Source organism: Gopherus evgoodei, chromosome 1 (assembly GCF_007399415.2).
Source record: "Gopherus evgoodei ecotype Sinaloan lineage chromosome 1, rGopEvg1_v1.p, whole genome shotgun sequence".
Classification (NCBI taxonomy): Eukaryota; Metazoa; Chordata; order Testudines; family Testudinidae; genus Gopherus; species Gopherus evgoodei.
In genome coordinates, this window is record NC_044322.1 from 370,124,311 (window position 1) to 370,144,009 (window position 19,699).

The 19,699-nt window shown below is 52.3% G+C and overlaps 1 protein-coding gene across 6 annotated transcripts in view; it reads right to left on the reverse strand.

Annotated features, from left to right (window-relative positions):
* GOLGB1 (golgin B1) overlaps positions 1-19,699 on the reverse strand; it is a 155,984-nt gene continuing 136,285 nt past the window's right edge. For all 6 annotated transcript variants that reach the window (XM_030543358.1, XM_030543440.1, XM_030543279.1 and 3 more), the window contains 5 exons: positions 9,476-9,634; positions 9,167-9,264; positions 8,425-8,559; positions 6,956-7,061; positions 1-1,984 (listed from right to left, as the gene is read on the reverse strand). In XM_030543358.1, the coding sequence (XP_030399218.1) occupies positions 1,850-1,984; positions 6,956-7,061; positions 8,425-8,559; positions 9,167-9,264; positions 9,476-9,634 (633 nt within the window). In that variant the 3' untranslated portion in view covers positions 1-1,849. The remainder of the gene's footprint in view (positions 1,985-6,955; positions 7,062-8,424; positions 8,560-9,166; positions 9,265-9,475; positions 9,635-19,699) is intronic.

The window sequence follows — 19,699 nt, forward strand, 5'->3', positions numbered from 1 at the left end:
TCGGCTTCACTCTGAAAAATAACATTTATTGTACACAGGAGCATGTGCCCCAGGAAGCTGTAGGTAAGAGATTCAGTCACTGGATTTCACAGAATCAAAAGGGGGAATCCTGCAGGGCATGCTCTCTACAAATATTCATGAGGGAGTACAGGTATATGGCTTCAGTGTTCTGGACCGAGCCAGAGGCCCAGTTGCTTTAGGGACTGCAAAGGAACCAGTCCCTGTCTCTTCACAGGCTCAGTTCAGCGGCCCTGGAAACCTGGACTAAGAACAGCGTCAGGAGCATTAACTTTCCTCCATTAAACTGTGTGTGGGGGGAGGGAGGGCATTCTAAAGCCAGGAAGGGAGAGGTACATCTTACAAAGTAGACGGCAGCACCAAGCGAGGGCTTATCTGATGGGTTCCACCCTCCTTTCTCAACTGGAGCAGTCATTGCTGTGTTCAGAATCCTCATCTCCAGGTACATTAGTATCTGACTATCTGTATGGAGCATCTTCAGGGGCTCTGTAGAGAGCTCTGAACTCTGCCATCTACACAATCTATGGGAACAGGTCCAACTGCACTTAGAGTGTATGCCATAGGGTCCATGCAGTCACCCCAGCAACACCAGTCACAGGCTTCTCCAGAAAGAAGTCTCATGAAGTGGGGGTGGGGGCAGAGGCCTTAGGAATCTTCCCCTCACAACAGGGAGGGGTTTGTCTGTGGGGTTCCTGTAGTCCATGGAGAGCCCAGACCCCTTGGAGCTATACCCTGTAGCACAACCTGTCCAGGTATAGTCTTTTGAAAAGGAAACAGGGTGCAGGAGCAGGTCTTCTCTTCTCCCCTCCTGTCTTCAGCAAGAGCTGCACAAGCTTTATAATTAGTGCAATGATTAAATTAGAGATAAAAGTTCAAGTCCCCTATTCCCTTTCAATAATTAAATTACTGCCCTTCTCCTGCAGGGGCATAACAGCAAATACTTACAAAAGCCCTTAGATGGAAGGCTCAGCATGTCTGCATGCTGCAATGACTGCCCTTCTCCTCAAGAGAACTCTATTGAGCTGAAACCCCAAAATTGGCCCTATTGAAAAAGTTATAAAACAGACCCTGATTGGTTGTATATAGTATCCCGTAAAAACTCCACAACTTCCCTTTCTTGTTTTTAATCATCACTAGAAGGGCCCAAGTGGGTGGGTTTAAGAGCTGGGGGATGAGGGGGGAGGGTGCTTCCTTCCTTTGCTCATGGACTGGTGCAATCTCTGCAATATGATGTTGCTATTTGTGAAAGGGAAGGAACACTGCAGATGGGTAGGGTGAGCCACCTCCTGCAAAGCCAGTGACATGTGGACTAATGAGGGGCAGGTGGCCAATGCCCCTTTCTAGGCTGGTACAGCCATTGACACCAGCTTGAGTGTAAGGATGACAAGATGCAATGGTGCCAGCTAACCTGCTGAAGGCACTGGGGAGCTGCAGCCACTTGACAGTATTTTCTCTGAGACCCCCATCACAGATGATTAATGGCTGGAGTGGAGTCCGCGGCAGGTGGAAGCTGCAGATTATATCACTGCCTTCACTCATTCCGAGCCTGGCTAAGAAAAGATGACTGGGTAACACTTCGCAGGGGTGTGTGTGTGAAAGGTTGTCTTCTGGAAACAGACAGACCCCGACCTTCGGCCGCAGCAGCCACCCAGCTGGGCCAGAGCAAGCAGCTCGGGGCGAGCACTGGAGACTGATGGGCTCAGTTGCCCCCCAGAGGTAGCTAGGTGAGTGGGCAGCTGGTGCGGGGCACTGGTGACAGCTGGCCCAAAAACCCGTCTGGCGCAGGAACGGGGTAAAGGTCTGATGCTCAGTGAGAGACTGTTGGCCCTGCTCACAGGTGGCCTGTAAAGCACAGGAAAAGTAGGATGTGCAGCATGAACAAATACACAGTCACCAGCAGTGGTAGGCGGGTCCGGGAACAGAAGAGAGAGTGCAGCTGTCGCCACAAACCAGAGTTGGTCCGAGTCTGAGGGGAAGAGTAAAGGAGAAACCAGTTAGTGCCAGTAAATGCTGAGCCCAGCGACCTGCGTCCAAAGCCCCACAGTACATGGGAGACCAGTCCAACAAAGCAGACATAGAGCTCCTCCAGGAGCATGCACTCGTCTAACCAGCGTTCACAGGTTTCCACCCATGTGATTCCAGCTTCAGGGCCTGATTGTCTATGGAGCTGTAGGGGTCATTTTGCCATTTAACTACAGGGCCGCCTCCACACCACCAAGACAGAACTCTGAAGGGCTCCTATCCCACCTAATCCACCTCCTCTCCCATCTCATAAGTTCCACCATCCCACCAGGGTAGGAATCACACTGCAAGGGAGACCTTAAAGGCAAAACTGCAAAGCAAGAGTGAAATAGTGTCCCACATATTCCTGTTCTGCTCACCAGCACTCTCTCTTCAGGCTAGCATGGGGCTTAGCAAACACCTCCCCGCAAACCCACAGCCTGCTCAAAGAAGGGCTGAGTGGCAGTGTACACAACACATTCCCTAACATCTGTGCCTATAGGCAAGTCTACACTACAAAATTAAGTTGACCTAAATTATATCACTGCACAGCAGGGCTGGGCAAACTACAGCCCGAGGGCTGCATCTGGCCCTCCAGACGTTTTAATCTATCCCTCAAGCTCCCACCGGGGAGCAGGGTCGTGGGCTTGCCCTGCTCCGCATGGCTCCTGGAAGCAACGGCATGGCCCTCCTCCAGCTCCTATGTGTAGGGGCAGCCAGGGGGCTCTGCACGCTGCCCCCGCCCCAAGCATGGCCCCCACAGCTCCCATTGGCTGGGAACCAGGGCGAATGGGAGCTGCAGGGGCAGCGCCTGCAGACAGGGAAGCATGGAGGGCTGCCTAGTCATGCCTCTGTGTAGAAGCTGGAGGGGGGATATGCTGCTGCTTCTGGAAGCTGCTTGAGGTAAGCACCGCCCAGAGCATGCACCCCTGATCCCCTCCTACACCCCAACCCCCTGCCATGATCCTCCTCCCACCCTCTGAACCCCTCAAGTCCCAGCCTTGAGCACCTTCCTGCATCCCTAACCCCTTATCCCCAGCCCCACCCCCGAGCCCACACCCTGAGCCAGAGCCCTCACCCCTCCCGCACTCCAACCCCCAATTTCATGAGCATTCATGGCTCGCCATACAATTTCCATACCCTGATGTGGCCCTCAGGCCACATAATTTGTCCTCCCCTGATGTACAGCCACCGCAACAATTGAATTGGTTTCATATATCCACATTACATTCCTTGTGTCAGCAGTGCGCGTCCTCACCAGGACTGCTTGCACCGATTTAACTGCCAGTGTGGTGCATTGTGGGACAGTTTCTGAAAGGCAGCAACAGTTGATGTAAGCAACGCAGTGTCTACACTGACACGACGTACACTTAACTACATCGACTTAAGTGCTACGTGTCTCACAGAAGTAGAGTTAAGTTGGTGTAGTGGGCGAGTTACATTGGTGAGAGCTACAGTTTAGTGTAAATGCTTACGGAGTTAGGTCAATGTAAGCTGCCTTACGTTGACCTAACTCTGTACTGTAGACCAGGTCTAAGTTTCAACCCCTTTAGGTGCAGTGTAAGGAAACATAGAATCATAGAAGATTAGGGTTGGAAGAGACCTCAGGAGGTATCTAGTCCAATCCCCCGCTCAAAGCAGGACCAACACCAACGAAATCATCCCAGCCAGGGCTTTGTCAAGCCGGGCCTTAAAAACCTCTAAGGATGAAGATTCCACCATCTCCCTAGGTAACCCATTCCAGCGCTTCACCACCCTCCCAGACCTCCCCCACTGAAACTTGAGACCATTGCTCCTTGTTCTGTCATCTGCCACCACTGAGAATAGCCTAGCTCCATCCTCTTTGGAACCCCCCTTCAGGTAGTTGAGGGCTGCTATCAAATCCCCCCTCACTCGTCTCTTCTGCAGAATAAATAAGCCCAGTTCCCTCCACCTCTCCTCGTAAGTCATGTGTCCCAGCCCCTTGATAATTTTTGTTGCCCTCCGCTAGACTCCTTCCAATTTCTCCACATCCTCTGTTTAGTGAGGGGCCCAAAACTGGATGCAATACTCCAGATGTGGCTTCACCAGTGCCAAATAAAGGGGAATAATCACTTCCCCTGCTGGCAATGCTCCTACTTATACAGCCCAATATGCTGTTAGCCTTTTCATATCCAGCTTCTAGTTCACTGTAATCCCCAGGTCCTTTTTTGCAGAACTGCCACTTAACCAGTGGGTCCCCAGCCTGTAGCAGTGCATGAAATTCTTCCGTCCTAAGTGCAGGACTCTGCACTTGTCCTTATTGAACCTCATCAGATTTCTTTTGGTCCAATTCTCCAATTTATCTAGGTCACTCTGGACCCTATCCCTCCCCTCCAGTGTATCTACCTCTCCCCTCAGATTAGTGTCATTTGTAAACTTGGGATGGATTGCACCCTCAGCATCATCCAGATTATTAATGAAGATGTTGAACAAAACCGGCCCCAGGGCAGACCCCTGGGGCACTCCACTTGATACCGGCTGCCAAGTATATATCGAGCTGTTGATCACTACCCATTGAGCCTGACAGTCTAGCCAGCTTTCTATCCACTTTATAGTCCATTCATCCAGCCCATACTTTTTTAAACTTGCTGGAAAGAATACTGTGGGAGACCGTATCAAAAGCTTTGCTGAAATCAACATATATCACAGATTTATCTTGATCAATAGCATCAACAGACGATAATAAATGATGATGATAGCACTGCTGAAGACTTGAGGTGCTGGAAACCCCATCCTACCCCTTTGGCCAGGCAGCAGGGAACTGGCTGAAGATCATTAACCCATCCATAGCTGGAGGGCAGGGTGCCAGCTTCTGCTGAATGGGTTGTTAGGAGCATTGGCACTTAGTCACCAGTGCTCTTACAGCATTGGCCTCACTGGGCACCTCAGGTTCCCCGATTCACATTGGTGAGGCTTGAGAATCAGCATGGAATAGGCAGGGGTGGCCAACCTGTGGCTCTGGAGTTGCACGTGGCTCTTTAGAAGTTAATATGCGGCTCCTTGCATAGGTGCTGACTCCGGGGCTGGAGCTACAGGTGCCAACTTTCCACTGCTCAACCCCAGGCCCTGCCCCCACTCCACTCCTTACCCCAAGCCCCCCACCCCTGAGCCTGCTGCATCCTTATAATATATGGAGATAGGTCTATCTCAGAACTGGAAGGGACCCTGAAAGTTCATTGAGTCCAGCCCCCTGCTTTCACTAGCAGGACCAAGTACTGATTTTGCCCCAGATCCCTAAGTGGCCCCCTCAAGGACTGAACTCACAACCCTGGGTTTGGCAGGCCAATGCTCAAACCACTGAGCTATCCCTCTCCACCTGCTCCGCCCCTCTCCATCCCAGAGCCTCCTGTACACTGCGAAACAGCTGATTGCAGTGGCTAGGGAGCACGACGAGGTGCTGATTGGCAGGGCTGCTGGCAGGCAGGAGGTGTTGGGGCAGCTGCTGATGTATTACTGTGGCTCTTTGGCAATGAACATTGGTAAATTCTAGCTCTGTCTCAGGCTCAGGTTGGCCACTCCTGGAATAGAGACTGGCTGATACTCTCCCAGCCATGAGCACAATGCAGCATCCAGTCACCAGAGCACTGCCAGCAGCTCTGATGACTCACCTGCTGACTCTGGCTGGGCTGCAGTTGCTCCAGTGGTTTGACCTTTCCTCCTGGATTCTCCAGAGGGAACTACTGGGCTCTTCTAATAACTCTCTCAATGGGAGAGTTATTGGACAGAGGAGCCCAGTGGTTCCCTCTGGAGACAGCTTGGGCTTCTGCAAGGCTAGCACTCAACATGCAGCTGGCATACAGCTCTGCATCTCCAGTGGCATCTTAGCCAGACACTGGGAAGCAAATATAGCTGGCTTGGATGGGAATGAGCTAGCTGAGACTCCATCCAGAGAATACAGGGGGACTGGTAAAACGGCAGGATGGTCTCTAGAGATTTCCATTTGGGGATGCTTTTGTGTTCTTGTACGGCATTGCGGCCCTACATGCTGGGCAGGGTGACTGGGACCATCTTGGATGTAAGCCCCGGTGACCTGTTTTAGTGATCTCTAAAACACACACCGCAGGAAGCTGTTCACATGGGTCAACTAGAAGCCTGAGCCAGTGCAGAACACAGCTGTTGGCTGGCTGGGTGGTGCTAGCCATAAGCAGTGCATTACTCCAGCTGACGAACTGGCTTCCTAGCCACTTTTGAGTGTGGTTCAGTGTATAAGGCCTACATGATTTCTGTCCTGGCAATGTGCTGCTATCACTGCAGCCATGACCAGGCAACATATAGAACTTAGTCCTGTCAGGAGTGCAGGGGACAGGACTAGATGACTTCTCAAGGTCACTTCCAGTCCTACGATTCTGACATTGTGCTTGCCCACACTGAACCACCGGCTCATTCTCACTGAGTGACTCTTGACTCTGATACTCTGAGATTTTTGACCTTCTTGGCACAGAGTAAGGTCCATCCCATTGGTGGGTGATGGGGAGGAGTCTAACTACTGCACTTTGTACATGAGACTAGGGACTATTTTACTGAGGCACATTTTACTGAGTCCATAAGCCCTCTCTGCACAATCAGCTGCTACTTTCTTTTATTTAGAACTTTGGGCAAATATTACAAGGTCCTGAAAGGGGGGAGAAGCCCCTGATGCAACCTTGGCCTCCAGGAGCCCAACCAGTTCTGAAGGTCACAGTTGCAAGAGCCATGTGTGTAGCTGCAGATCTTGAAAGATGCAGGATGTGGAGACATCTTGAGCCATGCAGTCGGAGTGGTAGGTTCTAGAAGCTATGAACTATATCCAGCGCTTAGAATCAACATGGCTCCGTTCCCCATGTTCTGGCTACATTCCTCTGCAACAGCAGTTGTTCACATGTCCTACATTATGAAGCTAGCTCCCTGGACACAGCCACTGCGGTATTATTCTTACCTTGCTAAAGGAACTGTCCCTGGAGTCAATCAGCAAGGAATGTTCATGGGATGGAGACACATCAATGCTGGAACCCAGAGCAGATGCCCATTCACTTGACTCCAACCTGAAGAAGAGAGAGAGAGAAACACTTATCAATTGTGAGAACACACAATGCAGCAAGCTGCTCACATGGGTCACCTAGAAGCCAGAACCAGTGCAGAACATGGCTGCTGGGCAGTGCTAGCCATAAACAGTGCATTACTCCAGCTCATGCACTGGCTTCCTAGTCACTTCTGGGTGTGGTTCAAGAGACTAGTGTTTAAGGCCTACATGATTAGGCCTCAAACTGGAGTGTTGTGTCCAGTTCTGGGTGCCACATTTCAGGAAAGATGTGGACACAATGGAAAAGTCAAAGGAAGAGCAACAAAAACTATTAAAGGTCTAGAAAACATGACCTATGAGGAAAGAGTGAAAAAAATGTGTTTGTTTATTCTGGAGAAGAGACGATTGAGAGGGGACATAACAGTTTTCAAGTACATAAAAAGTTGTTACAAGGAGGAGGGAGAAAAAGTGCTCTCAATCTCTGAGGATAGTACACGAAGCAATGGGCTTAAATTGCAGCAAGGGAGGTTTAGGTTGGATATTAGGGAAAACTTTCAGTTAGGGTGGTTAAACATTAGAATAAATTGCCTAGAGAGGTTATGAAATCTCTGTCATTGGAGATTTTTAAAAGCAGGTTAGATGAACACCTGCCAGGGATGATCTAGAGAATACTTAGTCCTGCTTTGAGTGCAGGGGCCTGGACTAGACGACCCACTGAGGTCATCTCTAGTATTCTATGATTAATAGGTTTCAGTGCCCTGACCAGGGCTCTGGACACACAATGAGATAATAGGAAACCACAAACAATAAGCTATGATGCCTACAAGGAATTGGTCAGTCAGTGAAGACATGATTATGCCATCACTTGACGAGAACTCGTTTGTAAAAATTTAGTACCCCTGGGAATTCAAATTACTTACCAGCTCCCTGTGTAAGGGCATGACCTTGGTTCCAGCCCTACCCCAACTTCCCATTATTTGAAATAAGACTCAAATAAACTTGTGAGCTCACTGGGGCAGGAGCCATGTCTGGCGGAGTGTCTGTGAAGCACCCAGCACAATGGGCCTGATCCTGAGTGGGGAATCTGGGCACTGCCATAATAGAGATAAGGCTCAAAAAGCTCTGGTGGCCAGGGCAGACTAATGGAGATTCCCTACCCACAAGTGGAAGAACTATCCTAGATTTCAGAGATGACTGGGAATGACCATGAGGCTTCCTTTAAAACTGGGATTTTAAGGAAAAATCATAACCAACTTTCAGCCTTTCCAAGGTAGAGCCTGGATTTTGAAATGATGGACATTCTATAAAAAGCAGAGCTGGACAGACAGCTAGAAACTCGGTGATGCACTAAGGTAACACAGCTTGCTTGATTAGAAACACTCCACCTCCTGATGTGATCCTGTGCTGCTGAGAAAGCCTCCTCTGCAGCAAGACGCTGATCTCGTTCCTCCTGCAGCTGCTCTTCCAAACGCCGCAGGTCCTGCTTTGTGCTGCTGTGCAACTGTTTGGCCTCCGATAACCTGGTAGAAAATAGGACACTGAAATGCCCAAAATGTGTCTCTGGGGACCTCTGCTTATACTGTATTCACTGCTCTAGTACATGGAGATTCTCTCCCTTGTCTCCACAAACAGGTGGGTTTTATTTACTTACTGTGGGAATGCTGAGATGAGGAGGTGGGTCTTGCACTGAGCCATGAAGGTTTTGTGGTCAATGCAGAAAAGGAGTTCCACAGCCCTGGGCTCCATCACCCATTCCCACCATTAGTTCCATTATTCCCAAGCAGCATCGTTGTCATACTAAGTCTCAGTCCCAGAGGCAGCCCTGGTCCAGCTCTTTGATAGCCTTAAAGATTGAGACCAGGACCATACATGTACTCAGTATTTACTGATGAGCCGGTGTAGTGAATGGGGAGCTAAGCTGACCCACACTGGCCAGCAGCAATTGCTACATTTTGCATTCAGTGTCTGTGGTTTCATCTAAAGGAATAGTGAGTCATAACAGCTTAGTGCACCTCAGAGATTCCAGGAGATTCTAGGGTGCCACAGCAGGACTCAGACTTTTCCCTGCTCCACTGGGCATCAGCAAAGGTTCTGTGTCAGGCTTTACACCCTTCCCTCTGTCCTCACCTCAGCTGTAATTCCTGCAGTTCTGGAGTGTAACACTCTCTTTGAAGTTCATTCTTTTCCTGGGGGGCTCCTGGAGCAGCATCTGTCACAAGTGACCTCTGAAACAGAGTATGTGTGTGGCAACGCATCAAGTGCTGGCCAGGGCACTCACTGAAGCAATGGGAGAGCAGGATTAAGTCTCAAACAGAACAGAATCCAGACCAGCTGCCAGTCACACAGTAAACAAAGGCTGCAGTGACAATCGCTCTTCAGTTCACCTAGGCTGTCAAGAGGAATATACCACCTTCCCTCCATTACTCCACCCCTTACCATGTCCTTGTTTGGGGACTGCAGCTCCTGTAACTGCTTCTCCAGAGTCATGCAGCGGTTCAGGACCTCACGGCAGTGCTGGTGGCTCTCACGGAGATTCTGGCTGTTGCCCCGCAGCTGGATAGAGAGGGCATTTTTCTCCTCAAAGATCTGAGAGAGCTGGAAAGATCAAGCAAAGATACTAAAACAGAATTTCTGAGAGAAGCTGCTCCCCCTGGCATCCACAACAAAAGAGCTTTATTAGGAAGGTAGGGATTGCCAGACTCATTCAGACCCAAAGTTCATGCAGTCCAGGATCCATCCCTGACAGTGGCCAGTACCTGATGCTTCAGAGGAAGGTGGAAGAACCTCACAATAGCAGATTAGGTCTCTTGATCTTCAATAGTTAGAGGTTGGCTTTAGCACTGAAGCAGGAGGTTTAATATCACTTCTAAAATTTGTGTTAGCAAGAACTCTTATAATGTTAGATATTCTTATCAATATAAATGTCCAAATCCCTCTTTGAATCCTGCTAACTTCTTGGGCTCGGTGACTTCCATATTAGTTTATATGGAAATGAGATGGCTTCTTACAACCCATAGCGCTGCAGAAGGCAGGCAGAGGGCACTAAAGATCAATGACCTAAGTGGATAGAAACTGACTTAAATTGATAGAAATTGACCGTACTTGTGGCCTGTTTTCCTTATATAGTCTACCTCCCTGCTCTTGGCTCTCAATGAGGCATTTGAGAGTAAGGACTAGCAGTAGAAGGGAACTGGTGTGGGAAAGGTCTTTCTGCTGGAGAGAGGACTACGGAGATTTAAAAAAACAAACTCAACAATGAGGCAAGTGATAAGGGGGCCATGGTCAAGATAAAAGCCATGCAATTTATTTCACTGAAACTAGACTTCATGTAATCTGGATGGCTGTTTTATAAAGATGCACCCCCATGGAGCAGGCTTAGCCCTTAGAGAATGGTGATGACTGCTGCTTTATTGGGACTACACTGGCACAGATCTTACTGAATGCTGAGGGGTTTAGGTGGTATTAGGTAGAATACGAAATGCCCAGCTCTAGGCTTAATACTGAATTTGCCAAGTAAAGTTTCTGGAAAAATTTGGTGAGCATAATTTTGTGTGTCTGAGATCTGAATGTGTCCAGGATTCCTGGATCATTCAGTGCTTAGGGTGGATGGTGAATAAGGCTTTGTTGTGTAGTAAATGAGGCTACTCTCTGTTGGATAATTTGCTGCAGAAGATGAAAGGTATGTAGTGACTAACACAGGGGACTGTACCAAAATGCACAGGAACAAGGGATCACAATTAAGCATGTACAGGCCACCATAATTCTACCATTTTCTAACTTTTGAGCACTTGACTCTGCATTTCTGATAATTTTCTTTTGTACATCATTACTTGTTTCTTTACGCAAAGAGAGATGACTCAAAACTTACGCACTGCAAGCAGAGGAGAAGCTGACCGGGATCTGTTTCTTACCAGCTGGCAGGAACTGTGTCACAATGTGAATGTGAAAAGGATGCTTGGTGCCAGGGCCACAGACTATCATCAGGACTGAATTAAAGCAATCTGGAGCCCTACGCACACCATGACATAGGGTCCTCTGGGGTCCAGTCCCACAATATAGCCCTGCATCCACTCTGGAGTGGCAGGGGGCCCTCATCCGATCCCAGAGAGCTCAAGGGCAGCAGAATCAGGAAAATTTTCCCATCCAGGAATGGCAGCTGGGATCCGTCACCCTCTGGGAGCAGCAAGGGCCCCCTTCTCCCTCCCAGTGAGGCAGGAATAGCAGCAAGTGCCCATTGTGATGCAGTAGGGACTGTGTGTGTGGGGAGTGGGAGAGCAGGGGAGGACTTTAGGGGATGGACAATGCCAGGGCCTGTAACCTGAGCTAGGTAAGGGAGGGGAAAGGTCAACACCTTTGCCCGGGAAGGGGACAAAAGGAAGGGAGTGGCAAGAGGGAAGCAGTTTGAGTTTGGGCTTGGGGCTGTGTGGGCGGAATTCAGGGTATCCTAGCTAGGATCCAAGCACCCTGAAAGCCCAGAAGGACTCGGTGGAGGGGTCCTGACTGTGCCTGCAAGCTCTGCTGTAACCTGTGTTCCTGTTGTCCAATAAACCTTCTGTTTTACTGGCTGGCTAAGAGTCACTGTGGGTCCCAGGACCGGACTCCCCCACACTCCGTGACAACTGGTGGCAGCGGCGGGAGATACTGCAGGAAGTGTCGTCCACGGGGTGCAGTAAGTGACCGGGGAGCAGTAAAACGAATGGGTGATTAACCCCTGGGAGTGTGTGCCCAGTGAGAAGGACTTTGCAGTAACAGGGTCCCCCGGGGGATTGCAGCGAGCGGTCCCAGGGGCGGAGGAGTCTGCAGCTCGACCCTGGCAGAGAGGTGGTGACCTCACGAAGGGCTGGTGCACTAGGGGTCCCCCTGGAAACCGTGGGGAGTGGCGAGCACCCTGGCCTGTGAGTGCCCAGCAGGAAGATGTATGCCAAGCGGCGCAAGTGCGACCTGCTGGAGCTGTGCAAGCAGAGGGGGCTGCGCCCGAGGAGACGCACCAAGGACCAGCTGATTGCCCAGCTGGAGCAGGGAGACTGCATGAATGAACGGAGCCCTGTCTCTGAGGGAAGCAGCTGGACAGATGCAGCGCAGGCACCAGTGTCTGTCCCCGCTGGGAGTGGTCAGCCGGCGGACGAGGGCTTCCCGAGACCCCCCGTTCCTGTGCCTAGGAGAAAGGCGGGGAGGAGCCCAGTGTATACCGAGGGCACCGTGACACCCCCAGCCAGCAGGGGATCCTCCCGGCGAAGCTCACCCCCCAGCAGGAGATCCTCCCGGCAACGCTCGGCATCCGTGGAGCGGATGCAGCTGGAATATGAAAGGGAGCTGAAATGGGAGGAGCTCGAGTTAAAGAGGCAAGAGCTGGAGGAGAAGGAGAAACAGCGTAAACATGAGCTGGACCTGGCCCGGCTGAGGAGAAGTGAGGCCCCGGCTGCGGTGAGTGAGGGGGGACCCAAGCCTACAAAGAGCTTTGATAAGCACTTGCTGCCCCGGCGTAAGGAGGGGGAGGACATAGATACCTTCCTGATGGCCTTTAAGAATGCCTGCGAGCTGCACAGGGTTGACCCTGCAGACAGGATCGCAGTTCTCACCCCCTTACTGGACTCCACAGCCGTGGAGGTGTACAGCCAACTGAAAGGGGCGGAGGCAGGGGACTACGAACTGTTCAAACAGGCCCTGCTCCGCGAGTTTGGGCTGACTCCTGAGATGTACCGGAAAAAGTTCCGGAGCCAGCGTAAAACCCGTGAGGTCACATACCTACAACTGGTCAACCGGGCGCAGGGGTATGCCCGCAAGTGGACAGCTGGGGCCCAAACTAAAGAGGACCTGCTTGACCTATTCATACTGGAGCACCTGTACGAGCAGTGCCCATCCGACTTGAGGCTGTGGTTGACGGACCAGAAGCCGGAGAACCCACAGCACGCAGGCCAGATGGCCGACCAATCTGTGGACAGTCGGGCAGGGGATGGCAGGGAGGAGTCTCGAAGGAGCAGGCCTGCCTCAACGCAGAGAGAGAGTCATCATGGGACCTCCCAAAGGGGGCCTATGGAGACCCCCCCCCAACAGGGGAACATCCAGCGGCAGGTCCCTCCGACCCACTCAAGGGGACCCACGAGACATGGGCTGCTATCGCTGTGGCCAACGAGGTCACATACGGGCCCAGTGCCCCAAGCTCAGGGACAGACCAAGGACACCCAACCCGCAGAGGGTGGACTGGGTAAAAACCCAATCAGAGGAGGGGCTACATTCCCAGGAAAGGGAGGCTGGCAACATATCACCTGTGGATGCTCCAGGCTCCGGGTTTTTGGTTTACCGGGTGGGCGCGGGGCTGCCCCTCCGGAAAGAGTGCATTGTTTCCCTGGAGGTAGATGGGAGGAAGGTCACTGGGTACTGGGACACGGGCGCAGAGGTGACGCTGGCCCGGCCCGAGGTGGTGGCCTCAGATCGGATGGTGCCCGACACCTACCTGACCCTGATGGGCGTGGGCGGGACCCCATTCAAGGTGCCCGTGGCAAGGGTACACCTGAAAAGGGGGGCCAAGGAGGGCCCCAAGGATGTGGGGGTACACTGATATTTGCCCACTGACGTGTTAATGGGAGGGGACCTCGAGGACTGGCCTAGTAACACCCAGAGTGCCCTGGTCGTGACTCGTAGTCAGAGTCGGCAAAGGGCACTGCTCCCCGACAACGGGGAAGGTACTCGACCCGAGGTGCAGGACCCTAATCCAGGGAGCGGGGAACGCCCAGGGGCACGGTTCAGAGAGGCTGCAGCCTCGGACCCAGCCAGCAAGAGAGAGCCGGTCCCCATCCCTGTCCCAGCTGCGGAGTTCCAGGCCGAGCTGCAGAAAGATCCCTCCTTGCGGAAGCATAGGGACCGGGCTGACCTTAGTGCGGTACAGACCATGAGAAGAGGTTGCAAGGAGAGGTTCCTGTGGGAGAAGGGGTTCCTGTACCAAGAATGGGCTCCCCCAGGGGAAGTAGAGTCATGGGGGATCAGGAGGCAGCTGGTGGTTCCCCAGAAGTTTCGTCACAAGCTGTTGTACCTGGCCCATGACATCCCTCTCGCAGGGCACCAGGGATTCCGACGCACCAGGCAGAGACTGCTACAGAACTTTTACTGGCCTGGGGTCTTAACCCATGTCCGACAGTACTGCCAATCCTGTGACCCCTGCCAGAGGGTGGGGAAGGCCCGGGACAAGAGGAAAGCGGCTTTGAGGCCTTTACCCATCATAGAAGAACCTTTCCAGAAGGTGGCCATGGACATAGTGGGACCCCTCAGCAAGACGACCCGGTCAGGGAAGAAACACATCCTGGTGGTGGTGGATTTTGCCACTCGCTACCCCGAGGCGGTGGCCTTGTCCTCTATTGAAGCAGACACAGTGGCAGATGCGCTGCTGACAATGTTCAGCCGGGTGGGGTTCCCCAAGGAGGTTTTAACGGACCAGGGGTCCAACTTCATGTCGGCCCTGCTCCGGTCCTTATGGCAGAAATGTGGGGTCCAGCACAACTGGGCCTCAGCGTATCACCCCCAGTCCAACGGGCTGGTAGAAAGGTTCAACGGGACGCTGAAAAGGATGCTAAAAACATTTATGAACCAGCACCCGCAGGATTGGGACAAGTACTTACCTCACCAGCTGTTCGTGTACAGGGAGGTACCCCAGGAATCTACCGGGGTTTCACCTTTCGAACTGTTGTATGGAAGGCGGGTAAGGGGGCCCCTAGACCTGATGAGGGACGAATGGGAAGGAAAGGCCGATCCCGAGGGAGAGTCAGTGGTGGAGTATGTCCTGACCTTCTGGGAAAGACTGGCCGAGCTCATGGGCCTGGCCAGGGAGAATCTGACCCGAGCCCAGAGGAGGCAGAAGGTCTGCTATGACCGCACGGCACGGGCCCGTGCCTTCGCCACCGGGGATCAAGTGATGGTTCTCATCCCCGTGACGAGAAACAAACTCCAGGCCGCTTGGGAAGGGCCCTTCAAGGTTATCAAGCAACTGAATGAGGTAAACTATGTGGTGGAGCTGTCAAACCGGGCACATCACCGTCGGGTGTACCATGTGAACTTGATGAAACCATACTATGACGGGGAATGTGGTGTTGGCCGTGTGTGGACATTGGGAGGGGCAGGGAGATGACCCCTTAGTAGATCTATTCCCTGGGACAAAAGCTGGTTCCCCCCTGGAGGCGATTCCCCTCTCTGATCAACTGACCCCAGGCCAGCACGCTGAGATCAGGGGGGTGCTGCATCTATACCGACAGCTGTTTTCCAACCAGCCTGGACGCACTAATTTGACTGTCCACCGGGTGGAGACCGGGTCACATCTCCCTATAAGATGCTCCCCTTTTCGGGTCACTGGTAAAACTGCCCAGGATCTTGAAAGAGAGGTCAGGGACATGCTGGCTTTGGGGGTGATCCAGCCGTCTTCCAGCCCTTGGGCCTCGCCAGTGGTGCTGGTCCCCAAGAAGGACGGGTCAATTCGGTTCTGTGTGGACTATCGAAAGCTCAATGCCATCACCGTATCTGATGCCTACCCTATGCCCAGGCCTGACAAGCTCCTAGACAAGCTGGGAGGTGCTCGGTACCTCACCACTATGGATCTTACCAAAGGCTACTGGCAAGTGCTGCTGGACGCAGATGCCAGACTGAAATCGGCCTTTATCACCCCTCTGGGGCTCTATGAGTTTCTGACCTTGCCCTTCGGCCTCAAGGGAGCACCTGCCACCTTCCAGAGCCTGGTGGATCAGCTACTGAGGGGGATGGAGAGTTTTGCCGTGGCATATATTGACGACATCTGCGTCTTCAGCCAGACCTGGGAGGACCACATGTCCCAGGTTAAACAAGTCCTGGACCAACTCCGAAAGGCTGGGTTAACAGTAAAGGCTGAGAAGTGCAAGGTGGGGATGGCTGAAGTATCTTACCTGGGCCATCGGGTGGGGAGCGGCTGCCTGAAGCTGGAACCAGCCAAGGTGGAGGTGATCAGAGACTGGCCTGCTCCCCAAACCAAAAAGCAGGTCCAGGCCTTTATTGGGATGGCGGGGTACTATCGAAGGTTCGTGCCCCTTTTTAGTGCCATAGCCGGCCCCATCACTGAACTGTGCAAAAAGGGGAAGCCAGACAAGGTGATCTGGACTGAGCAGTGCCAGGAGGCTTTCCGGGCGCTGAAGGAGGCTCTGGTTAGTGGCCCAGTTCTGGCAAACCCAGATTTTGACAAACCCTTTATGGTGTTCACCGATGCCTCAGACACGGGACTGGGGGCGGTGTTAATGCAGGAGGATGAAAAGGGGGAGAGACACCCCATCGTGTACCTGAGTAAGAAGCTGCTACCCCGGGAACAAAGCTACGCGGCCATCGAGAAGGAATGCCTGGCCATGGTGTGGGCCCTTAAGAAGCTAGAGCCATATCTCTTTGGGCGACACTTCACCGTGTACACCGACCACTCTCCCCTGACCTGGCTGCACCAGATGAAAGGAGCCAACGCCAAGCTCCTGAGGTGGAGTCTGCTCCTGCAGGACTATGACATGGACGTGGTTCATGTGAAGGGAAGTGCCAACCTGACAGCGGTGCGTTGTTCCGGAGAGGGGACCCTGAACTTCCCCAGGTCACTGGGCAGAGTGACCCTGCTCAGTTCAGTCTCAAAGGGGGGAGAGATGTGATGCAGTAGGGACTGTGTGTGGGGAGTGGGAGAGCAGGGGAGGACTTTAGGGGATGGACGATGCCAGGGCCTGTAACCTGAGCTAGGTAAGGGAGGGGAAAGGTCAACACCTTTGCCCGGGAAGGGGACAAAAGGAAGGGAGTGGCAAGAGGGAAGCAGTTTGAGTTTGGGCTTGGGGCTGTGTGGGTGGAATTCAGGGTATCCTAGCTAAGATCCAAGCACCCTGAAAGCCCAGAAGGACTCGGTGGAGGGGTCCTGACTGTGCCTGCAAGCTCTGCTGTAACCTGTGTTCCTGTTGTCCAATAAACCTTCTGTTTTACTGGCTGGCTAAGAGTCACTGTGGGTCCCAGGAAGAGGGGTGCAGGACTGGACTCCGCCACACTCCGTGACATCCATCCCTACTGTCCTTCAATAATTATCCCACTGCCAGACTGTCTCTGCTTGAGTGAGGGCTGGGTCTGCTATACTCTTCCCCACCTGCCATATAGAACCCTTGTCCGGGATGGATTGTTTGGTCCTCTAAAGCAATGGGTCAGAGTTAACACTCTATTGAGATGCATGGGAGAGTTCCTCCCTTTTGGAGCTATTATCTCAGGCTGTGTGCAAACTCAGACAGTGTATTGGTTACACTCAGGCCAGATTTTCAAGTTTTTCTTCATAACCATAAGGGCAAGGAACTTTCATTTTTTTAAAAATTAGAACTCCTAAAAAACGGTTACCTACCTTTTCATAACTTGTTCTTCGAGATGTATTGTTCACAACCATTACACATCAGGTATGCGCGCACGGATGTCGGAAACTTTTTCCCTTAGTGGCTCCTGTCGGGGCGGCAGGAGACCCCCACCAGAGTGGCGCCTCATGCTGGTGCATATATACCCCTGCCAACCCAACCCCCCTTCAGTTCCTTCTTGCCGGAGACTCCGACAGAGGGGAAGGAGGGTGGGAAGTGTAATGGACGTGAACAACGCATCTCGAAGAACAACACTTACGAAAATGTAGGTAACTGTTTTTTCTTCTTTAAGTGATTGTTCACATCCATTACACACTAGGTGACTCGCAAGCTTACAATAGGAGGAGGGTAGGAGCCATGGAACAATTGACTGAATCATGGCCCTGCCAATCACTACGTCCTCTCTGGCCTGTTGATGGACTGTGTAGTGGGTTGTGAATGTGTGCACCAACAACCAGGTGGCTGTTTTACAGATCTCCTGGAGTGGAACCTGCGCCTGGAAAGCTGCTGAGGACCCTTGAGCCCAAGTCGAGTGAGCCGTGGTCACCGGGGCTGGCACCTTGGCGAGCTCATAGCACGTGCGGATGCAATCCACAATCCATGATGATATCCGCTGCGCCGAGACAGGAAGTCCTTTCATTCTCTCCACAATGGCAATGAATGAATATTTCAACTTGTGGAAGGGTCTAGTTCGCTCCAGATACAACGCCAGGGCCCTACGGACATCCAGAGTATACAGGCTACAGTGACTCAGGTCTGTGTGTGGTTTGGGAAAGAACACTGGCAAACAAATGTCCTATGTCCCATACGAAATTGCGAGACTACTTTAGGGAAGAATTTAGAGTGTGGCCTAAGTTGTACTTTGTCCTTATAAAAAACTGTATAAGGGGGCTTCGAGGTTAGGGCGCTCAACTTGGAGACCCTCCTTGTGGATGTAATGGCCACCAAAAATGCCACCTTCCAGGAGAGGTGAGTGAAAGAGCAAGAGGCTAGGGGCTCGAAAGGGGGTCCCATAAGCTTGATCAGGACCAGGTTAAGGTTCTGGGGAGGGACTAGAGGGCATGAGTAGGGAAACACCCTCTCCAGCCCTTTGAGAAACCAGGCTACCATAGGGTTGGAAAACACAGAATGCCCCAACTTCCCCAGGTGAAATGCTGAAATGGCAGCCAGATGTACTCTAATTAAGGAGGAAGTGAGACCCTGATGTTTAAGGTGCAGCAGGTATTCCAGGATAACTGGAATGGAGGCCTGAAGCGGCTATATAGGCGTTGGTTCACACCAGCAGGAGAATCTCTTCCACTTAGTGAGGTATGCTGCCCTAGTGGAAGGTTTCCTACTGCCGAGGAGAATTTGTCACACCTGAAGAGAGCACTGGCTCTCCATCGCGTTCAACCACAGAGTTTCCATGCCATGAGATACAGGGACTGCAGGTTCGGGAGGAGCAGATGCCCGCAGTCCTGTGTGATGAGATCTCAGTTCAAGGGCAGGGCAATCGGGGCAGACACTGACAGCTCTAGCAAAGTCGTAAACCAATGTTGGCGGGGCCAAGCTGGAGCGATGAGAATCATTACCGCCTTGTCTCTGCGAACTTTGAGGAGAACTCTGCGGATGAGCAGGAGCGGTGGGAAGGCTTACTTCAGGCTCCCTCTACAAGGGATCACGAAGGCATCTGCGACTGAGCCCGGATTGTGGTTTTTGAAAGAGCAAAACTGTGGGCATTGACTGTTGTCCCTGGGGGCAAAGAGGTCCATTTGGGGAAATCCCCACTTCTGGAAGATAGATTGCAAGACATCCAGTCTCATCGACCATTCATGCATGTGGTATGAGCTGCTGAGGTGGTCTGCCAGCTCGTTCTGCTCCCCCAGGAGGTATGATGGTACAAGGAGTATTGAGCAGGCTATACAAAAGTCCCATAGGAGAAGGGCCTCTCGGCAGAGGGGAGAGGATCGGGCTCCGCCCTGGTTGTTTATGTAGAACATGGCGGTAGTGCTGTCTGTCAGAACTGTCATGCTGTGACCTTCTAAAGCAGTGTAAAAGGTTTGGCAGGCTAGGTGAACTGCTCTGAGCTCCTTTACATTGATGTGGAGCAACATTTTGTCCTTGGACCACAAGCCTTGCGTCCGAAGGTCCCCCAAGTGTGCTCCCCAGCCAAGGTCTGATGCATCTGTTACCATTGTCAGCGTGGGTTGTGGTGCGGCAAAGGGGATTCCTTTGCAAACTACCTGCTGGTTGAGCCACCAGCGCAGGGAGTCCAACACCTGGGCAGGATTGTCACTACAAGGTCTAAGGGGTC